At 39.7% G+C, this 20,107-nt stretch overlaps 1 protein-coding gene across 1 annotated transcript in view; it reads right to left on the reverse strand.

Annotated features, from left to right (window-relative positions):
* Positions 1–662: 662 nt before the first annotated feature.
* The window catches only part of LOC124290890, a 52,324-nt gene continuing 32,879 nt past the window's right edge, over positions 663–20,107 (reverse strand). The window contains exons 2-5 of the mRNA XM_046727734.1: positions 10,738–10,866; positions 9,399–9,509; positions 4,616–4,798; positions 663–1,035 (exon numbers count right to left, since the gene is read on the reverse strand). Of these exons, the coding sequence (XP_046583690.1) occupies positions 752–1,035; positions 4,616–4,798; positions 9,399–9,509; positions 10,738–10,866 (707 nt within the window). The 3' untranslated portion in view covers positions 663–751. The remainder of the gene's footprint in view (positions 1,036–4,615; positions 4,799–9,398; positions 9,510–10,737; positions 10,867–20,107) is intronic.

A 20,107-nucleotide genomic window follows, 5' to 3' on the forward strand; every position in this document is an offset into this window, starting at 1 on the left:
TCTCCCGTTTGAGTGAGTGAGTATGATTTTACGCCGCTTTTAGCAATATTCCAACAACATCACGGCGGGGGACATCAGAAATGGGCTTCACACATGTGGGTAAAATCGAACCCGGGTCTTCAGCGTGACGAGCGGACGCTTTAACCATCAGGCTACCCCACCGCCTCCCTCCCGTTTGAGTTCCCAGGCTGATAAGCACCATGGTGGTCATACGTCGGAGACCTGCATCACGTTCTTCTTACATTAAGCTGACCAATCCAGTTACTGGTCTAAGCCGCACTGAACCAACGTCACTTACCAACTCATTGTCATTTTATATCCCCAACCTTTGTTAGAATGAGTGAGTTGATATGGAAATTTGCTCTATGACTGAAACAACGCCGATGCGATAACTCAATCACCTAATATTGAAGCATCGTTTACCTGAGCGTGAGTGAATATGATATTCCAGCCTTTATAGCCTTTAGAGTCGCTTTCGTCCAGTAATACGAGTGAGTGAGTTTAGTTTTACGCCGCACTCAGCAATATTCCAGCTATATGGCGGCGGTCTGTAAATAATCGAGTCTGGACCAGACAATCCAGTGATCAACAGCATGAACATCGATCGACGCAATTGGGATACGATGGCATGTGTCAACCAAGTCAGCGAGCCTGACCACCCGATCCCGTCAGTCGCCTCTTACGACAAGCATGGGTTACTGAAGATCATTTGTAACCCGGATCTTCACGGGCACTTTTTTTGGAGGGTGCTTTAACTGTAGTACGTAACTGGCTGAACATGAAACACTTTCTTCCACACGCTACCAGTCTCTGTTATTCCGAACCCGGATCGAACAACGTTGTAGTACAGAAAGCACTTCCTGCTTCCATGATCATGGACAAAGTATAAACACCCTGGCGCCCTCAAGCACATGTCCGAGCACTCCAAGTGGTTGATATCTTGACGCCAGTCCAGGATCCCTACCTTGTCCACTGGCACAGACCAAGGTTCGAATGTAGTCACCAATGACGAGCAGGGTATCAGGAGGCTTGAATCTATAAATTAGAGAATCAGTGTCAGTGTATACTCTTAAAAAAAGGAAGAGGAACTTCATTTTAAATTTACGATTGTAAAAAATTGGAAGATATATCGGATGTCAATCAATGTTGGTATTATAATAACACTTCCTTATGACCATAGTTGTTTGTACAGTAATCGCTCTTCAAAGATGATTGGTGTATGACGTGAACTTTGCATGTGTTCCTTTTCAAACGAAAAACGGTTTGGAACAAACACCAACAACTGTGTGATGCAAGATGGATGTCGAAATTAATGATCTACAGCTATGTATCTACAGCTATAACATGTCTGTCTTTGAAAAATTCGTTAACGCTTATACTTCCTTTCCAAATTGAAAGTTCAGGTTCCCCTACTTTTTTAAGAGTATATTTAATGGTTTTCCCGACGTAGAACGTCCACGACCGTGTTTCTTGGCTGGTCAACACCTTACCCGTAGGTTTCAGCAAAGTGTTAAACATCCGAGACCTGCTTCACACATCCTCACACAGTTCACTGCCACGACACGTGTAACTCCTTTGGTACTCTACAATCAACACGAGTGGTGTACACAGAATGAGGTTTTTATTCTAGCAGTACAACTATGTGAGTCCGTGGGAGGCTACCAGGGCAATTCGGCAAAGTGAGGCTGGCACTTGGACACCAGATGGACTGGTCAGCGTTCATCCTTGTCCTTGTTTGCCTTTCTGCTGATCTGTAAGCGCTCTTCCCGCTGTCCAAGACCTCCCCTATCCTGCCTGGTTTTAAAGGCAGATGAACGACTAACACCCTGTTTAGGTAATAATAATATGGATTCTTATATTGCACTAAAGTCAATACCAAAGTGGGCTCAAAGCGCTAACAGAGTTCATACTTCAGGTTTACAATCCATTTCAATTAAACAGGTAGGTCTTAAGATGGAGATGGTTTCAGATCAAATGGGAGAGCGTTCCATTCAACGGCAGCATTATATGCAAAGGATCTTGAGCCTGATGTTTGGGACCTTTAGTAGCTTCTTTGAGTGGCATTTTAGAAGTTGGGAAGTACAATATAGAACAAACTTTATGGATAACCACTTCTTTTTGTTCGTGAGTGCGACGTTTCGATACAGATACTTGTACCAGATTATGCTTGACAACGGTACAAGAATCTGTATCGAAACGTCGCACTCACGAATAAAAAGAAGTTGTTATCCATAAAGTTTGTTCTATATTGTACCTTTAGTAGCATCAGATCACTGGAACGGAGACTTCTTGTACGGACACAGTCTTCTACTAGACCACACAGATCACCAGGAGCTGTATCATTGATACACTGATATGTGAGGGTGAGGATCTTATGATGTATCCGTTCTTTGACCGGCAGCCAGTGGAGATACCAGAGCACAGGAGTGATGTCACAGGACGGTAATTGGACATAATCTGCGTAGCTGGTCATAATGACTGGTCCGAGTTTGACATATCTCGACAAGTGTACACGACTAATGCTATTAAACATGCTATAACTGGATTACTGTTCAAAGTTGTTTTAAATCCACTTTCAGTCATGAACTCATTCACTTGATACCGGTAGTCAACATTTTCAATAATAATGTTTTAGAAACCACTGAAAACCTTTAAACGGTCACTGGTAAATGTAATTTATCAAATAGAATATGTTATATATGAGTCATTCTCAAAATTCGTGCATATTTTATGTAGGCAAAAAATTGTAAATTTTGTTTTCTTGTTTTACTTTGAGAAGTGGTTGATTACGTTCATAGTATTCTGAATATACAAAACATAAATCATGCAAGCTTAACGACGTTTCATTTTTCATATTTTATCCCGTTTATTAGAAATTTCATGAAATTGCATCACTACCGTTACGAAATTTGTAACGTCATTTTGAAAAGAAAAAATCCAAAGATGATATTTATTTAATGTACATATATATTAAACTATCTAGTTTTACAATATAACGTGGCTAATGAGTTTTGAAATTTTATATCTATTGCTTAAAAGGGGGCAAACAAGTCACAAAAATTCTTTCATTTCTGATTTGCAAAAGTAAAGTTATATGTAGAGAAAAATTCACAATGAGAATATGATTTATATTATGCTTACTTGAAGCTCTACTACGAAACATAGTTGCACTACAAATTCCAGACATAAACAGATACATCAATTTTAATTTAATAAGGAAAATGATATTGTGACACAATAACGGTAGTGAAGTTTTAATAATAGCCAGTTTTATATGTTTACTTTAAAAGATAATTTGATGAAATCTGTCAATTAGATATTTAAGAATGTTTGGAGAATATGTAATAGGCAAAAGCGTTACTTATGGATATCACTGTCATGTAAAAAAACAAGTAAACTCTGCACATTACGGAAGTGACATTGTGACGGTATGTAATGTCACTACCGTAACGGCCCTATCACAGCCATTTTCTTCTTTGTCACAGCCGTTACACTTCCCTGTCCTTACTGTAACAAAGAAATCATCCTTATATGCAAATTGATTTTATTCATTTGATCCATTTCTTTATGTTGAATAAGATTCCAAATCATTTGAAATCTTTGAATTGAAAATTTAGGATACAAACAACATCAAACTAGAAAAATGTCACTGCCGTCACAAAATCTGTCCTTACCGTAACAAAACCTATGATAACGGCAAGCATGTAGCTGTAACATCATTAATTATGTTCTGTTAAAACATTTCCTTTGGAAAAGATGAAAAAGACGAACAAATTCGAATTGCACATCGGCCACTGGAGTTGTGACACACGAAAATAGAGTAAAATTGGGGGTTTGGGGTGGGGTTTGGGTGGTGGTGTTCAAAAATAAATATAAAAATGTGTTTTCCCCAATTTTATTATTGTAAATTGTAGAATAAACTGAGATAAATTATAACATAAATGTGCACGAATTATGAGAATGACTCATATGACATAGGTGTATAACATGTTTCTTTAACCAGAGGCCAATGCATTCTGAAACATTCTGACTGGAGGCATGTCTAAAGGTATCAAACTGATATGAATGATAAAATCACCTTACAACATCAAGAACAAATATGGACGTCAGAAAATAACCAGTTTCGATTATACGAGACATAATGATACAAGGATGGATCACTGAGAACCAATGATGATTCCAGATGTTCCTGAAAACGGTGAGCTGTACTTCGTTACCTGGTTCAAAAGAATGTATGTCTCATGCCTGTCCCATCCCCATGATTGTCGTAAGAGGCGACTTAATTTTGCAACCAGTTTTGCCTGATAACTTTCAAGACAATTCCAACCCGTGAACATCCGGGTTACAATTGGTCTTCAGCACCCTACGCTTGTCGTAAGATCTGAGGCGACTAACGAAATCGGATAATCAGGCTCGCTGACTTGGTTAACACATGTCATTATATCCCAATTGCGTCGATCGATGCTCATGCTGTTGATCACTGGATCGCCTGGTCCAGACTCGATTATTTACAGACCGCCGCCATGTAGATTGAATATCGCTGAGTGCGACGTTAAACAGCAACCCAACAAACCTATCCCATTTCAGTTTGTTTCGTATCGTACATGGTACTTACCATACGTACAGATTGGCGTGCCACTAGCGTTCCTCCATGTTCCAGAAGAGTCACACACCCGCAGCCCGACGTCACCATCGTTACGGTATCCATAGCTACATACGTATGTGACTCGATCAAGGTATCTCCTCTGACCAACAGCAATGGCGTTTGGGTAGTGCTCATGTGGAGGGCACGTGACTGCTGAAAAACGTATTGTGAATATGCGAGTGATTACGATGAATGAGTGAAAAACAGACTTCAGAGAAACGCATTTTGAGTGAGTGAGTATGGTACACCGCTTTTATAATATGCCAAAAATACTGTAATGGGACACACGGCGTGGGACACCAGAAATGGGCTTCAACCAATGTCCTCATGTGGGGAATCGAACCTGGGCCTTCGGCGTGACGATTGAACGCTTTACTTCACGCCTACCACACCGCCCCAAACATGCAAAGAAAATAAACACCCAAGGAAGTAGAGCATCTCAGTACTTCCTCGAGTAAAGTGAGAAATGAAGTGATGACAAAGATGACAAAGCTGTCTGCTAGACAGATAGGGAGGGAGATGGGACGACTCTGTGTCGGAGGAAACGATAGATGAGAAGGGAGATGCGGATGACTCTGTGTCGGAGGAAACGATAGATGAGAAGGGAGATGCGGATGACTGTGTCGGAGGAAACGATAGATGCGGAGGAAGATTGACATGACTCTGTGTCAGAGGAAACGATAGATGTGGAGGGAGATGGTGGCGACTCTGTGTCGGAGGAAACGATAGATGCGGAGTGAGACGGAGATGACTCTGTGTCGGAGGAAACGATAGATGAGGAGGGAGATGGACATGACTCTGTGTCAGAGGAAACGATAGATGTGGAGGGATAGATGGTGGAGATGACTCTGTGTCAGAGGAAACGATAGATGTTTGACTCTGTGTCGGAGGAAACGATAGATGCTGAGGGGAGTGAGATGGAGATGACTCTGTGTCGGAGGAAACGATGTCGGAGGAGAGATGGAGACTCTGTGTCGGAGGGATGGAGATGGAGATGACTCTGTGTCGGAGGAAACGATAGATGGAGAGATGTGGAGGGGATGATGGAGACGACTCTGTGTCGGAGGAAACGATAGATGAGGATGGGACTCTGTGTCGGAGGAAACGATAGATGAGGATGGAGATGGAGACGACTCTGTGTCGGAGGAAACGATAGATGAGGGATGGAGATGGAGACGACTCTGTGTCGGAGGAAACGATAGATGAGGGATGGAGATGGAGACGACTCTGTGTCGGAGGAAACGATAGATGAGGAGATGAGGAGATGGAGACGACTCTGTGTCGGAGGAAACGATAGATGAGGAGGGAGATGGAGACGACTCTGTGTCGGAGGAAACGATAGATGAGGAGGGAGATGGAGACGACTCTGTGTCGGAGGAAACGATATGGATGAGGAGGGAGATGGAGACGACTCTGTGTCGGAAAGATAGAAACGATAGATGAGGGAGATGAGGAGGGAGATGGAGATGACTCTGTGTCGGAGGAAACGATAGATGAGGAGGGAGATGGAGACGACTCTGTGTCGGAGGAAACGATAGATGAGGAGTGAGATGGAGACGACTCTGTGTCGGAGGAAACGATAGATGAGGAGGAGATGGAGACGACTCTGTGTCGGAGGAAACGATAGATGAGGAGGAGATGGAGACGACTCTGTGTCGGAGGAAACGATAGATGAGGAGGGAGATGGAGACGACTCTGTGTCGGAGGAAACGATAGATGAGGAGGGAGATGGAGACGACTCTGTGTCGGAGGAAACGATAGATGAGGAGGGAGATGGAGACGACGACTCGATAGATGGAGGTGATCGGAGGAGATGGAGATGACTCTGTGTCGGAGGAAACGATAGATGAGGAGATGGAGATGGAGATGACTCTGTGTCGGAGGAAACGATAGATGAGGAGGGAGATGGAGATGACTCTGTGTCGGAGGAAACGATAGATGAGGAGGGAGATGGAGACGACTCTGTGTCGGAGGAAACGATAGATGAGGAGTGAGATGGAGACGACTCTGTGTCGGAGGAAACGATAGATGAGGAGGGAGATGGAGACGACTCTGTGTCGGAGGAAACGATAGATGAGGAGGGAGATGGAGACGACTCTGTGTCGGAGGAAACGATAGACTCTGGAGTGAGATGGAGATGACTCTGTGTCGGAGGAAACGATAGAAGTGGAGGGAGTCGGTGGTGACTCTTTGTCTGCGGGAACGATAGATGTGGAGGCTGGTGGAAATTGCACTTTGTCTAAGGAAACTACAGGTGCCGAGGCAGACTGCGCTGACACGTAATCTGTCTGCTGGAACAAGAAGTTTTAGATGCATTGATGATATTTACTCTGATTGATCAGGAGGTGGAGTGCCACTTACTCTGTCAGAACTGCACAAAATACAAAAAATACACACTTGCAGTCTTTTTGGATTTCTCCTGGAAGAGAACCAGGTGTCATCCAAACATTACACAAATAGGTTTAAAAGGGGCATTTCTAAATTTTGCATCAGCCTCTCTAACAGACAGAGGCTTTATGGTCTCCATAGACCATCAAATCTCCCAACACTAGAAAATGGCACACACCGGGGAAGAATCATCTCAGCCACCCTCTTCAATGTTATGGTTGATGATATATCCAACAAACTCACTAAAAACACATACAAATTCCAGTTTGCCGACGATGGAGCAATATGGGTTAATGAAAAAAATATACACAAAGCACAAAAACAAATTCAAGCTGCACTTAACCATATTGAAAACTGGACCAACCAAAAGGAGTTCCAACTAAAACAACAACTGTAGTATTCAAAGCACAACATCGAAGTAAACAAAACGTACATCTTTATATTAACAAACAAAAATTACCGCAATCAGATACAGTAAAATGTCTAGGTCTAATCTTAGACAAGCACTTAACATGGAACAAACACACTCAATTCATACAATAAAAATGCACGCAGATCTCAACATTATTAAATACCTATCACATAGTAAATTGGGTAGCAACAAACAAACATTACTACAGTACTACTATATATATCACTCATCAAATCTAATGTACTCTATGGCTGCGAAATATGTCAAGGTATTGCACAAAAACATAAAAACAAACTCATTTCCGTCCAATTCCAACCACATAAATGTATAACTGGAGCCTTCCCAGGAACATCCTTCCAAGCATTATTGGTAGAATGCGGGGAACTGGACCTCACTCTCGAATGGGAAAGATTACCCCATTACAAACAAGACTGAAAACCACTATACATCTCTTACAAAATAAAAATAAAATAATTATCAATAAAGGCAAATACCCAAAACCTTTTGGACACAAAATACAGGAAATTAAACAACAACTTGATGTATATACTACAGAATATAATACAAACCCATATTACAAATCTCTTCCTCCAGCATTACTGCCCAAAATCCTGACCAACACAAAACTGAACACAATATACTTAATAAATTCACAGTGCAAGAAATCATACAACAAAATTACAATCCACAAGATTATGTTCACATTTATACAGACGGATTCAAGGACCAAAATGGTAATGCTGGTTTTGGTATCTACATACCCGAAAAAAGCCTTAAACAATACTACAATCTCCCAGCAAACTCCAGTATCTTCACAGTAGAACTCGCAGCCATAGTTCAGGCCTTGCAAACAACATCTGACCAAACAAACACTACCATCTGCATTTTAACGGATTCCGTAAACCATAACCAGATTAAGATTAGCAAATTGCAATCTTAATCACTATCTACACAAAATCAACCTTCATCCAAACGACAAATGTATCACTTGCCAAATTCCTGAAACAATAGCCCACACTATCTTTTACTGCTCAAAATATAATACACAAAGAACCCCATTTACCAATGCATTAAAACAGTACCTCAACAATGGTAACTCTTCTGATCTCAAGCACATTCTAACAAACCCCAAATTAATTAAACCACGCACTAAATATCTCATTCATACAAAATTATACCAAACAATCTAGTAACAAAAACAATAATACACTAATTCCACTTTTTTTCCATTTAAAAAAATTGTTATAAGTATGTATATATGTTCTTTTAACTTTAAAAATGAGTTCTCTGTTTTTATCAACTTCATTTTTTAACCTTTTTTATGTTTATCATTATTCACTAAATAAATATGTTTTTAAGCATGGGTTGGGTGTAAAAACAAAAAACAATAACAATAACCACTTATTACACTACATCTATATTAAATTCCAAGTCATCTGGGGCGGTGGGGTAGCCTAATGGTTAAAGTGTTGGCTCGTCACGCCGAAGACCCGGGTTCGATTCCCCACATGGGCACAATGTGTGAAGCCCATTTCTGGTGTCCCCCGCCGTGATGTTGCTGGAATATTGCTAAAAGCGGCGTAAAACCAAACTCAGTCCAAATCATCTATTACTCTTAACCTATTTCATAATTGTTACCTTTTTAATTCCGACTCCCATTCAAATTTCCCTTAATACTCAGTTTTTGGGGTTTTTTCACTATTGGGGTGTATTTTTTTGTAGTAACACCACTCTTTCAAAATTATATTTTTTGTTCCCCCTCATTTCTTAATATTTCATTTAGGTCCCCAAACCTCGAAATTTAAATCACCTCGAAAGCTCTGGGGGGTCTCAAACCTCGAAATTTTAGTACCTTGAAAATTTCCCGGTATACGGTAAGTGTACTACCCCGTCGCCGAAATACCTTAGTTCCGCGTGCGACGTTAAATAAAGCAAATAACAACAACAACTTACTCTGTCTTAGGGAACAAGTATGAGGACAAGTAGTTGCGAGGTCACTGGTTTCACAGGATCCCCTGGAAGCGTGGAAGTCACATTCGCAGTCTGTGTCAGCTCCTGCCGCTACTGTTGCGGAGTTGAAAGACTTCAAATTAATTCATATCAACACCACTGTAGACTATGATGTGCCGTTGAAAAACAATGCACGAGGCACGGTTTAAAAGACGTTGTGTTATCGCATGTCAGTAACTGTACCTAAAGTGATTCAATCAGGAACCGCGGTTGTAAACTGACGAACAAAAGAAAGTACACACCCGGTGCTTTTAGATTAATTTCCAAAATCGACGTAAATGTTTTGAAAAGAATTTTTACAGTGATATATCAGTAACAGACTTTCCTAAAATGTTGCGAAAACCCCACAGATATCGTGCCCAATTGCGAAGTTGCCAGTCAAAACCACAACACTTTTCAAATAATCCCAAAACACCAGGTGTGTACTTTCTTTTGTCCGTCAGTTTAGCTATCATACCCAAGGGTTCATTGAACGTAAAACAGGAGATCTTCGTCAATGGATGGGTGGTCAGTGGTGGAGGTGAGGTGAGGTGAAATTGGGTTTTACGTCGTGCTTGAGAATATTTCGCTCATATGACGACGTGCATGCGTGTGTATGTGTATGTGCGGCTGCTTGTACTAGCCCAAACTTAAGCTGGTTTTATAGTGCTAGCCCACTGAAATACCATGCCGCAGTGAAGCAGGAATACCCCACTCAGACACATTATACTGACTCCGAGCCGACCAGTCCTTGTACCCATTAATGCCGAGCGCCAGGCAGGGACCAACAAGTACCATATTTTAACGTCTTTTGGTATGGCGCAGTCGGGGATGGAACCCGCGACCTTCCGCTCTCCGGGCGGACGCTCTAACCACTACACCACGGAGGCGGTCGGTCAGTGGTGGAAATTCTGAACCCTTGTTTATGCTCCTTGCTTACTTACCATACTAACAATGCCATAAATACATAGTCAATGCATAAACAGATACAGTCAAACACCTTTGTGCCGAATTTAAACGGCCCTACTTGAACACTTCGAGTAATTCAACGTTAGACACAAACGGAACATGATGGTTAAAGAAGGAATAAGCAGGGACTAGGTTTTTCCTTCGAGACAAACAAATTCGAGAGATCAATAAATTCGAGACAGACATAAGTTCGAGACATCAAAGTTCGACACAAACATGTTTAACCCTAGATGGAAGTAGACACATAACAAGTTTACACATTTCCGGAGGCAATAAAGGCCACTTACTCATACCTCGCCCTTTAAAATTCTAGTTAATACGAGAAGATCATCACCTGAACACTCGGCGCCAGTGTTACAAGACTGAGCACAGTAACACATCATGTATAGCGGATTAATAACGCACTCGTGTATCCCCATCCAGTAGTTGCAGTCTGCATGGGTATCTGTGCACGCCGTCGATCCTGAAACACACAAAACACATTACAGAATGTTGTTGTTTATTGTCGCAACATTCCAGCAGTCTAGTGGTCAACATTATGGGCTTCGTTTTCTGTAAATGATTTGTTTGTTTGTTGTTCGCACTGGGCAATATTCCAGCTTTATGGCGGCGATCTGTAGATACTAGTGGTGATGCGATTAATTGAAATAATCGAAGATTGGTCGCAGTGACTCAACGACCAAGCAATCGATCATGTTTTCTCATAATCGAACACAAACAATTCTGGAACACTTGTTTTCATCAACAATATTTTTCACAAGGTTGGTTTTGTCTGTTACATTTCGTAACCACTACAAGCTCGTTCCAAATCATGATTGAATTTATCTTAAAGACACCAAGAAATTTATGTTCCTAACATACTACTCGTCCTCTAAGGATGTGAAATTTGCCCCAAAACATCAAAAAAACTACATGTTTTTTTCCCTTATTTTTTTGTGCATTAACAAATTTCATAAATGACGCTGACAAATTATTTTCGATGATTGATCGGTGGTTATGAACCAATCATCAATTATGAGATTTTAACCAATTCCCAACACTAGTACATACGAGTCTGGACCAGAAAATCCAGTGATCAGCAGCATGAACATCGATGTAAGCAGCTGGGATACAGTGACTTGTGTCAACCAAGTCAGCGAGAGTGACCACCCGATCCCCTTAGTCACCTCTTACAAGTTATGTAAATGAGAGACGATGGTATGTATCAACCATCAACCATTGCCTTTTGCAATATTCATAAGTTGTTTTCACCGATTCTACCTGGATCCTCGAGGGCCAACAGAACGTTCGACCAGGATTGCAAAACATCGGCTATTGATGTCGAAGCACTCGTACATATTTGTCAGTATGAGTCAATCGTTATCCATGGGGCTTTAGAAGCAAAATAGCAGAGACAATTATGTGAATGCATAACTGATTGACAGCTGGTGTTCACGAAGATGGTTACACAATAACGTGTGCTGCACCTAGACATAAAACCTTCGGGATGCAGACTGAAAAGCGTTACGTATATTACACGCACTTATTTCCATAAGAGCCGGTAAAAATACTTCTTGTTGTTTTAGCATTGATTCAGCATTATTCCATAAGAATGTTTAAGAACAGAATCATTGATTGTGATAAACAGCGTAGTTTTGGTAATATAAATCAATCGTCTCATTTGATGTACTTTAAAGAAACTAAGTCACTTTTGAATGTTGAATATTATGTAAATTTTATCAACCAAGCAACTGTTGGAAGAAATATTTGCCTTCTTAAATTAAATTCCGTCCCTTTACGATGTAATATAAGAGGTGTGAACGTAGATACGTATTGTAGAATGTGTGAAGAGGGGGTGAATGAAAATGTTATACATTGTTTTAATGTAATGCTTACAATGTAATTAGGGATAGATATAGTCCTGAAAATGGTCTGGTAAATTAAGTCGCTAATTATCATAATATATTAACTAGCAATTGTAGATATACTCTTGTAAATTGTTCTAATTACATCAAAGCAGCTCTTGCGTATAGGAACATCGTTACATCATTAGCCATTTAATTGAATTACTATGTAAAGTTTCTCCTATTCTACAATAATGTACTCCTTTTGTATGTATTGTACATGGGCGGATTGCCTACAAACCGAAATAAAAGAATTGAATTGAATTATATACATATCCATATAAATAATGGTTGGCTGGCTAGTTGGTTTACTGTTAAAGCCGCACTCAGCAATATTCCAGATATATCTAAATAATCGAATCTGGACCAGATCTAGACGATCCAGTTATCATAGCATGAGCATAGATCTACGAAATTGGGATACGATAATGTGTCAACCAAGTCAGCGAGCCTGACCACCCGATCCCGTTGGTCGCCCCTTACAAGCATGGGTTGTTGAAGACCAATTCTAAAAACTGCGTACAATAAGCTACAAAAATGGTGAAATGTTTTTATCATATATGGATCTTGCTTTAAGACGACGTCCAACAACAATGACCTTTGTTATATACGTACACGGTGAATATATATTCTTTGCTGTGTTCTTGGCTTGTTGATTGCAGATGCTACAAAGACTCTTTTCAGCATCCTTTGATAAAATGCACGATCAAGGGAAACGATTTTAAGTGAGTTGTTTTTGTTACCACACTACTTATTTCATCATTATCGCGTGGACGAAATCGCTTTGAAAAATGTTGCATTTATTAAAATTTCGTTTCAGTATACATTCAATGATTTTGCACAGAAACTTCAGAAGGGACGTTGTCCCCTTAATGCAACGTCGCCCGTACGAAACAAGTCAAATCGTGACAAAATTTATCAAGCTTGGAAGTCAATATGTGGGATTATCCATGGCCACTTGTCGCGCTTCCTTTTATTTTGTCACTTTATGTTTGCTTTTGTAAGAACGGCACCCCGTAAATGTCCCGAATAGATCTGCTCATAAATGCAATATAATTGGTATTGGTATAGACGAAGACGAGACAAACAGACACAATATCAACGTGGATTTAGAAACGTCAGACTTCCATATTATTCTTTCTGTGCCCCGGCAGTCTGTTTCACAGTTCCTGAACCGCAATATTTTCTCATTTGCCTAGCCCTTTCTGGAATGCTACAGCTGTAAATGAAGCAAGTCTAGACTTCCACAGGTAGTCTTGATTCCCTCAGGTAGTCTAGATTTCCTCAGGTTCAGTGGTTTGAATCTCCTTTTCTCACCCTTGTATACCTTGTAAATTGTTCTAATTACATCAAAAAAGCTCTTAACAGTTCAACAAACAACAATTGAAAAAGTCCTGCTTGTTTCTATCAAATTTATATATATTTATATTATAGAGACTAAGCGTTGGTAGTGACCAGCCTGAGCAATGGTGAGGTTGTCTACCTGCAATGCAGGCTAGCCATACTGGGCAAACTCTTGAAATGAGATTTGTTCCTGTTGTAAGGCTAGTCTTGTTGTCAGGAAGCATTAACACCACACAAACGGTTCCTTTCGCACTGAAATCATTGTTCCATACGCTTGAGGTATATATTTATTGTTTCAAGTGTTAGGGTTGCCAAGAACATGCATGGGAATTTGGACAACTGAGACAGATGTTCATGCAAAACATGCAAATTGTTCATCCTGAAGTACATGTACTTTTAATTGATCGTAAATAACATAGTTTAAATTTCTCTATACATAACTCCTAAATGTTTCATTGTGTAATTTACTTTGCTAGGCAAGGATGATTTCGAAAGGCCATGGGATCGAAAAAATTATGCCTTGTGGAATATTAATGAGTGCGGCGTTACACAACAAACCAACCCTTGTGTGATAGGTCCTGTATCGTTGACATCAGAAAGGTTGCTATTTTCGTACTGAGTTATTGCGCATGACACCTAAACCACGCATGGGATTTGTATCCTTAAGACATGGATCTACAGGTACTTTGACCTTTTCTATTATTTATGCTGTAGCTGCGTGGCAGCCAAGTGTATGGCACGCGCTTTGTTGTGTTTGTTTGTTTGTTCTTTAATGCTGCACTCAGCAATCTTCCAGCTATATGGCGGCGGTATGTAAATAATCGAGTCTAGACCAATTTCAACATCATGAACATTGATCTGCGTAATTGGGAACCGATGACATGTGTCAACCAAGTCAGAGATTCTGACCACCCGATCCCGTTAGTCGCTTCTTATGACAGGCATGGGGACAAAAGATTGAAGGGCACAGGGGAAATTGTTTTGGGAGATTTATTGAACAGGTCACTGAGGCACAACAATACAGTACAGGGGAAACATAACCCGTGTGTACATGTAGTAAATGACATCGGTAAGCGAATGAGTTGGGAAATACCACCGTTTCAATGGTACTCCAGTTATATCAGACGTATAGTAACGGCATTGGGAGCACATGGCAAAGAAGACAAAGCGGACGGGCACTGCTCTGTGTTTCGGAATATGTTTCTGGGTTGATGTGCATCATGCCTGTGCTCAAGGGTTTCCGAAACCTTCCCGGAACATGCATCACTCAACCTGTCCTGTGAATGAGTGAGTGAGTGAGTGATCGAGTGAGTGAGTGAGTGAGGAGTGAGTGGAGTGAGTGAGTGAGTGAGGAGTGAGTGAGTGAGTGAGTGAGGAGTGAGTGAGTGAGTGCAAGCCGCTTTTAGCAAGAATGTTCACCAGAAATGGGCTTCACACATTGTATTCATGTGGGGAATCCAACCCGGATCTTCGGCGTGACGAGTGAACGCTACTAACTACTAGGCTACCCCGAACGCCCTGTACAACCCCAATATGGTTGTCTTGATTTTACATATTGGAGTTGTACACGCCCTCTGTTCTCCTTCCGTGATATAACAAGACACTGCCCAAAGCGGCATTAAGCACTTCTCACTCCCTTCGATGGAAGGCACGACTGGCAAATATATCAATGTATGCACAGAATAATGTATTGTCGTCTTTGCCTTGGGCCTTCAAATCACCTGCCTGAAAGCATTGATTTCATTGTCTGACATGATTATTACCTGTTTACCTACATGGAACAATCAAACATAGAAATGTCGTAGTTAAGGTGAGCGAGTGCGTGAGTTGGTTTGACACTGCTTTGAACAGTGAATTTCTGTGTCTCAATCGACACGGCTAAAGTGGACCCGTATAGAACCGTGGTTTCTCGGGTTCTCTAGCACTGTGTAGGTTGACGTCATGGTCCTTAGCTATGTCCATTGCTTTTTACTTACGGTTTGGGGGTTTTTTTTCGTTGTTGTTAAACGCCGCATTCAGTAACGTTCCTGCTGTATTCGAGTCCGTACCAGACAATCCAGTGATCAACGGCATGAGTAATTGGGAATCGATGACATGAGTCAACCAAGTCAGCGAGTCTGACCACCCGACTACGGGTTGTGTTAGCCGCCTCTTACGAGAGCATGGGTTGCTGAAGATTAATTCTGATCCGGATCTCCACGGGTTATTTACAGTGTCACCATGTTTGCTTAGACTAGGCTTCCTAATGACGTCACGGGAATCCCCGGGTCGCCATGAGCGGGCTTTACAAACTGCAAATACAGCTTGAAATAAAAGCTGCAATCCTCCTAAAATGTACATAAATTCGACAAATAAAGACTCCGGGAAGTCGGTAAAACTAATACTTAACAGATACATAACGAAATCCGCACACCCAAGTGTCCTCATGCATGTCAGTAACATCCACATGCACAGCTCCCGCAACATGTCCCTACCCGACTCGGGTGGATGGCTGCCGTTTATGCTGAACGATTTATCACGCCGGCTCTACTTATGATTGCAGGCGGAATTATTCTTACGATGTAAAATTAATCTTTTTGGATGAAAAAAAAGGAAAAAACATATCATTGTTGAAACCGTAACTTTATGATCCGGTGGGTTTACGAGCGTATTTATGTAATTTTATTGCCTTGAAGTTGACACTGTTAAATATAAAAGAAAAACTTGCGACTAACTTTCTGGACAATAAAGGCACATGATAACATCTGGTGTAATAAATACAGAATATTGAATGCAACTGTCAATTTTTTAAAATGTGTAAATAATAACGACTTTAATTAATTATAAGCAATAAATACAACCGGAAATGATGTACCCAGTATTACTTTGCTTTGGTATATAAATGGCGTGTCACCACGGGTAGCACGAGAAGAATACACGCTCAGCATGTGGACAGAAGAGAATGTACAGCTATTAATCAACAATCAGCAGATACCCTGTAAGTAAAGCATTTTATTTCTTACATTTTACATGTAGTAGTTACGTAAATTATTTTTTTCAAGCAATAATATATATATATATGTCTTTACAATGTACGGTTATGCCATTGTCGGGATAGGACATTTTTGGACTTCAGTTCCTAAAGTTTTAATTCACTGTAGGAAATATATTACTTGAAATTAACTTAGCTTTCTATGAAGTACTTTATGCTGTGAACTGACATTATTTGGAAATTATTTGGTTCATATTAAGGCTTTTTTCAACATTTTCTTTCACACTTCAAAAGTGTTAAATAAGCGGTCCCGTTAAAATGTCACCTAATAATACTTTTTCTGGAATTCCCCTTTTAATTTACAATACAATTAACAGTTGCATACGGAGACATTTCAAACTTAATTTACTTGCACTATTGTATAGGATTGTTATTGCTGCTTATATTTTAACTAATAGGCTTACAATAAATCGGAGTTTAGAAAACATAACATTAAATGTCCAAAATGTTTCAATGGTCAAAATACATAAAATAATAGATTGTGTGTTTTAAATTTTTAGCATTGATTATACTGAGGCAATGCATTGCTTTGAGTAGGGTACATGTAATGTGCACTTATACCTTGCGTATGCATGCTTTAGTATTGGGAAAATTTTGTTTGTTTTCAAGGTGAATGGGATTCCTCCAAATCACTCAATTATGAGGATTTGCAATCATTTATAGAATGTATTGAAAAAGGATGTAAGGTGTTAGCCCGCACACTAACATCTGTGCTGACTCTATTAAAACCAAAATGGGCTGGTGCCTTACCTCCAATAACAAACATAAAAAGCAAGCTAAATAAAAAGAAATAAGGGTGTTCACGGCGAACCCCGATCACTTTATCATCCTCCTGACGATTCACCTGGATCATTATCGTCTTCACCGAATCATTGAAAATGTATATATATCACATGTGCAATAGTCCTCTGGACTGGTAATAAGGGTGTTCAAGGCGAACCCCGATCACTTTATCCTCCTCCTGACATTTCCTTTTCATGACGCTCGTCTTCACCAATTCCTTTCAGTTTATATGTAAAATATGATATGCTCCTTTGGCTTGTGATAAGGGAGTTCAAGGCGAACCCCGATCACTTTTATTTGGATATTTTAAAATGGATCTTGATCATCGTCCACAACTTTTGAATGTATATAACAAAATGTTGCAAACTCCTTTGGAGTGTCTTCACCCCGATCACTATAATTTGGCTATTTTAACCTGGATCTTGCTCATCTGTATAATTGCTTTTCAATGTATATATAAAATGTTAAAACTGCTTTGGGATGTTGTGATAAGGGTGTTTAAAGCGAACCCCGATCACTATCATTTGGCTATTTTAACTGTGATGTTGCTCGGCTTCACCATATATTAACAGTTTATATCTGTAACCTGGATGGTAGTCATGTTATACCTGAATATCTATAGAATTGGTGTGGCATAATTGTCACACCAGTTTGCAAATATATTCATACACAAATTATCTTAATATACCAAATCTGTATGTGTATGGGATTTGGGCGATTTGAAAGTTATATAATACCTTTGAGAGGTAGGTAGCTGTCACCAATTATCTTCTCCCTCAAACAACTATTCGTCGTGAAAGTTATCAACAGCATAATTTTTCATGTGAAGTTTTTTAATTTGGGAGTGGCATTTAACTGCATTGTTGTTGAGTAGAAGATCATAGAAAGGCAGGGATGTTTGAAATGGTGAAGCATATACATGTTTTGTAGGAAAAAAGTGTTAATGATGACAGTTTGAGAAGAGAGGAATATGCGTTTACCATGGCAATAACAATAAGAAAATGACGACAAAACCTAAAATAATGGTTATGGAATACATGTATTGTGATGTATTGAGAGTGTACCATCACAACATATACTGTGGTTGAAAATATAGACATACAAAACATTAATACAAAATTTTCATAAAGTAAGTCAGTACCCCTGACTGAAGACTACTTGCATTTGTCTCTTCGCCTGCTGAGTAATTAGGTATTCAATATTATGGTATCTGTATATGCCAGCAAATTGTATATATTTCATACATATGTTTCCAATATGATTGTTACCAATAATGAAATATATGCACATATTTCTGCCATCTTGGGATGGTCCACATGTTGAGTGTGATTTATTTCATCACTGATATCAGTGATAACACGAAATACAGACTGATTATTAAAAATATATTTCTAGGAATGTACATGCTGTTTAAATACTTAATGTATGTACAGAATGCCAGTTTGTGGAGCCCAATATAATGCTGAAGCCTTGGGTTTGGACCCCGGTGGAGGGACCTAGCTTATGGTCCCGAGGTGGGCACATTTGCGTAGTATCCTTCGACAAGATACTTAGTTCAACATAGTCTCAGTTCACCCAGCTATAAAGAGGGTACCCGTGAGGATGTGATGGCAATGAGAGCGATTAGTTCATTGTGCTTAACAGGCGGCATCTATGTATGAACCTCATTGAGTTTAATCGATGCTCATGCTCTTGATCACTGGATTGTCTGGGCCAGACTCGATTATTTACAGAACGCCGCCATATAGCTGGAATATTGCTGTGTGCGGCGTAAAACTAAACTCACTCATTGAGTTAAAAAAGTATGAGAAAGTATGATGGTGTCCTATGAGTATGACCATGGATAGTAATGTATGCAGCGCTGTGAACAGGCAATCTGCCTGGATATGAGCAGCTTATAAGTGAAATATTATTATGGCATTTTGCTGACTAAACTATTACTGTTATACAAGAAAACTTACCATAATAACATCATTTCCTTTGAATGATGAGTGGATATAAAATTTCACAGATTGAAAAGAGCGTAAATCCACTTGAAACTGATGGCCATTTCTTAAATTATATGGCAATGTTATCCCAAGAAACTGGACACATGTACAAGATACATACAAGATGAAATGAATTAAGCATTTCCTAAAATATGTTATGCCTTAAATTGTACATAGTAAACAGTCTTTGTATATTCCTTAATGACTTTCAAACTACTCTGAAACACATAAAATACGTGTATTTCATTATGATTAAGAACATTGGTATACATCTTCACATTTGCACATTTCATGTTGACATTTTGCACTTTGTGGTAACTGGTTTGGTGAGAGGTTGCACAAATATATTGGTCATGGAAATTTCACTGTTTTGAAATGTGAATTCTTTTCTATGACAACATATTTAGAACTGTTATTTAAAGTTCTCAGTAACTACTTAGTTTCTAAAACAACACAAATCATTTTTAATTCACTTGGGGTACAGAAGTAATATCCACATCTAAAATAAGTTGTCAAGAAAGAAAGGGTATGTAACTCTAAATACTATTCTTCTGAGGTTACTGTGTAATAATGACCAGGTCCTTCATCAATAGTTGTCAGCAAATATCATTGTTTGGACAGAGTTAGGTGTTTTTTTTAATATTGCTAAAACAATACTATGGCAGTGATAACGTA

This window comes from Haliotis rubra, unplaced genomic scaffold (genome assembly GCF_003918875.1).
Source record: "Haliotis rubra isolate DU_JTF1 unplaced genomic scaffold, ASM391887v1 Scf477, whole genome shotgun sequence".
In the NCBI taxonomy this organism is placed as follows: Eukaryota; Metazoa; Mollusca; class Gastropoda; order Lepetellida; family Haliotidae; genus Haliotis; species Haliotis rubra.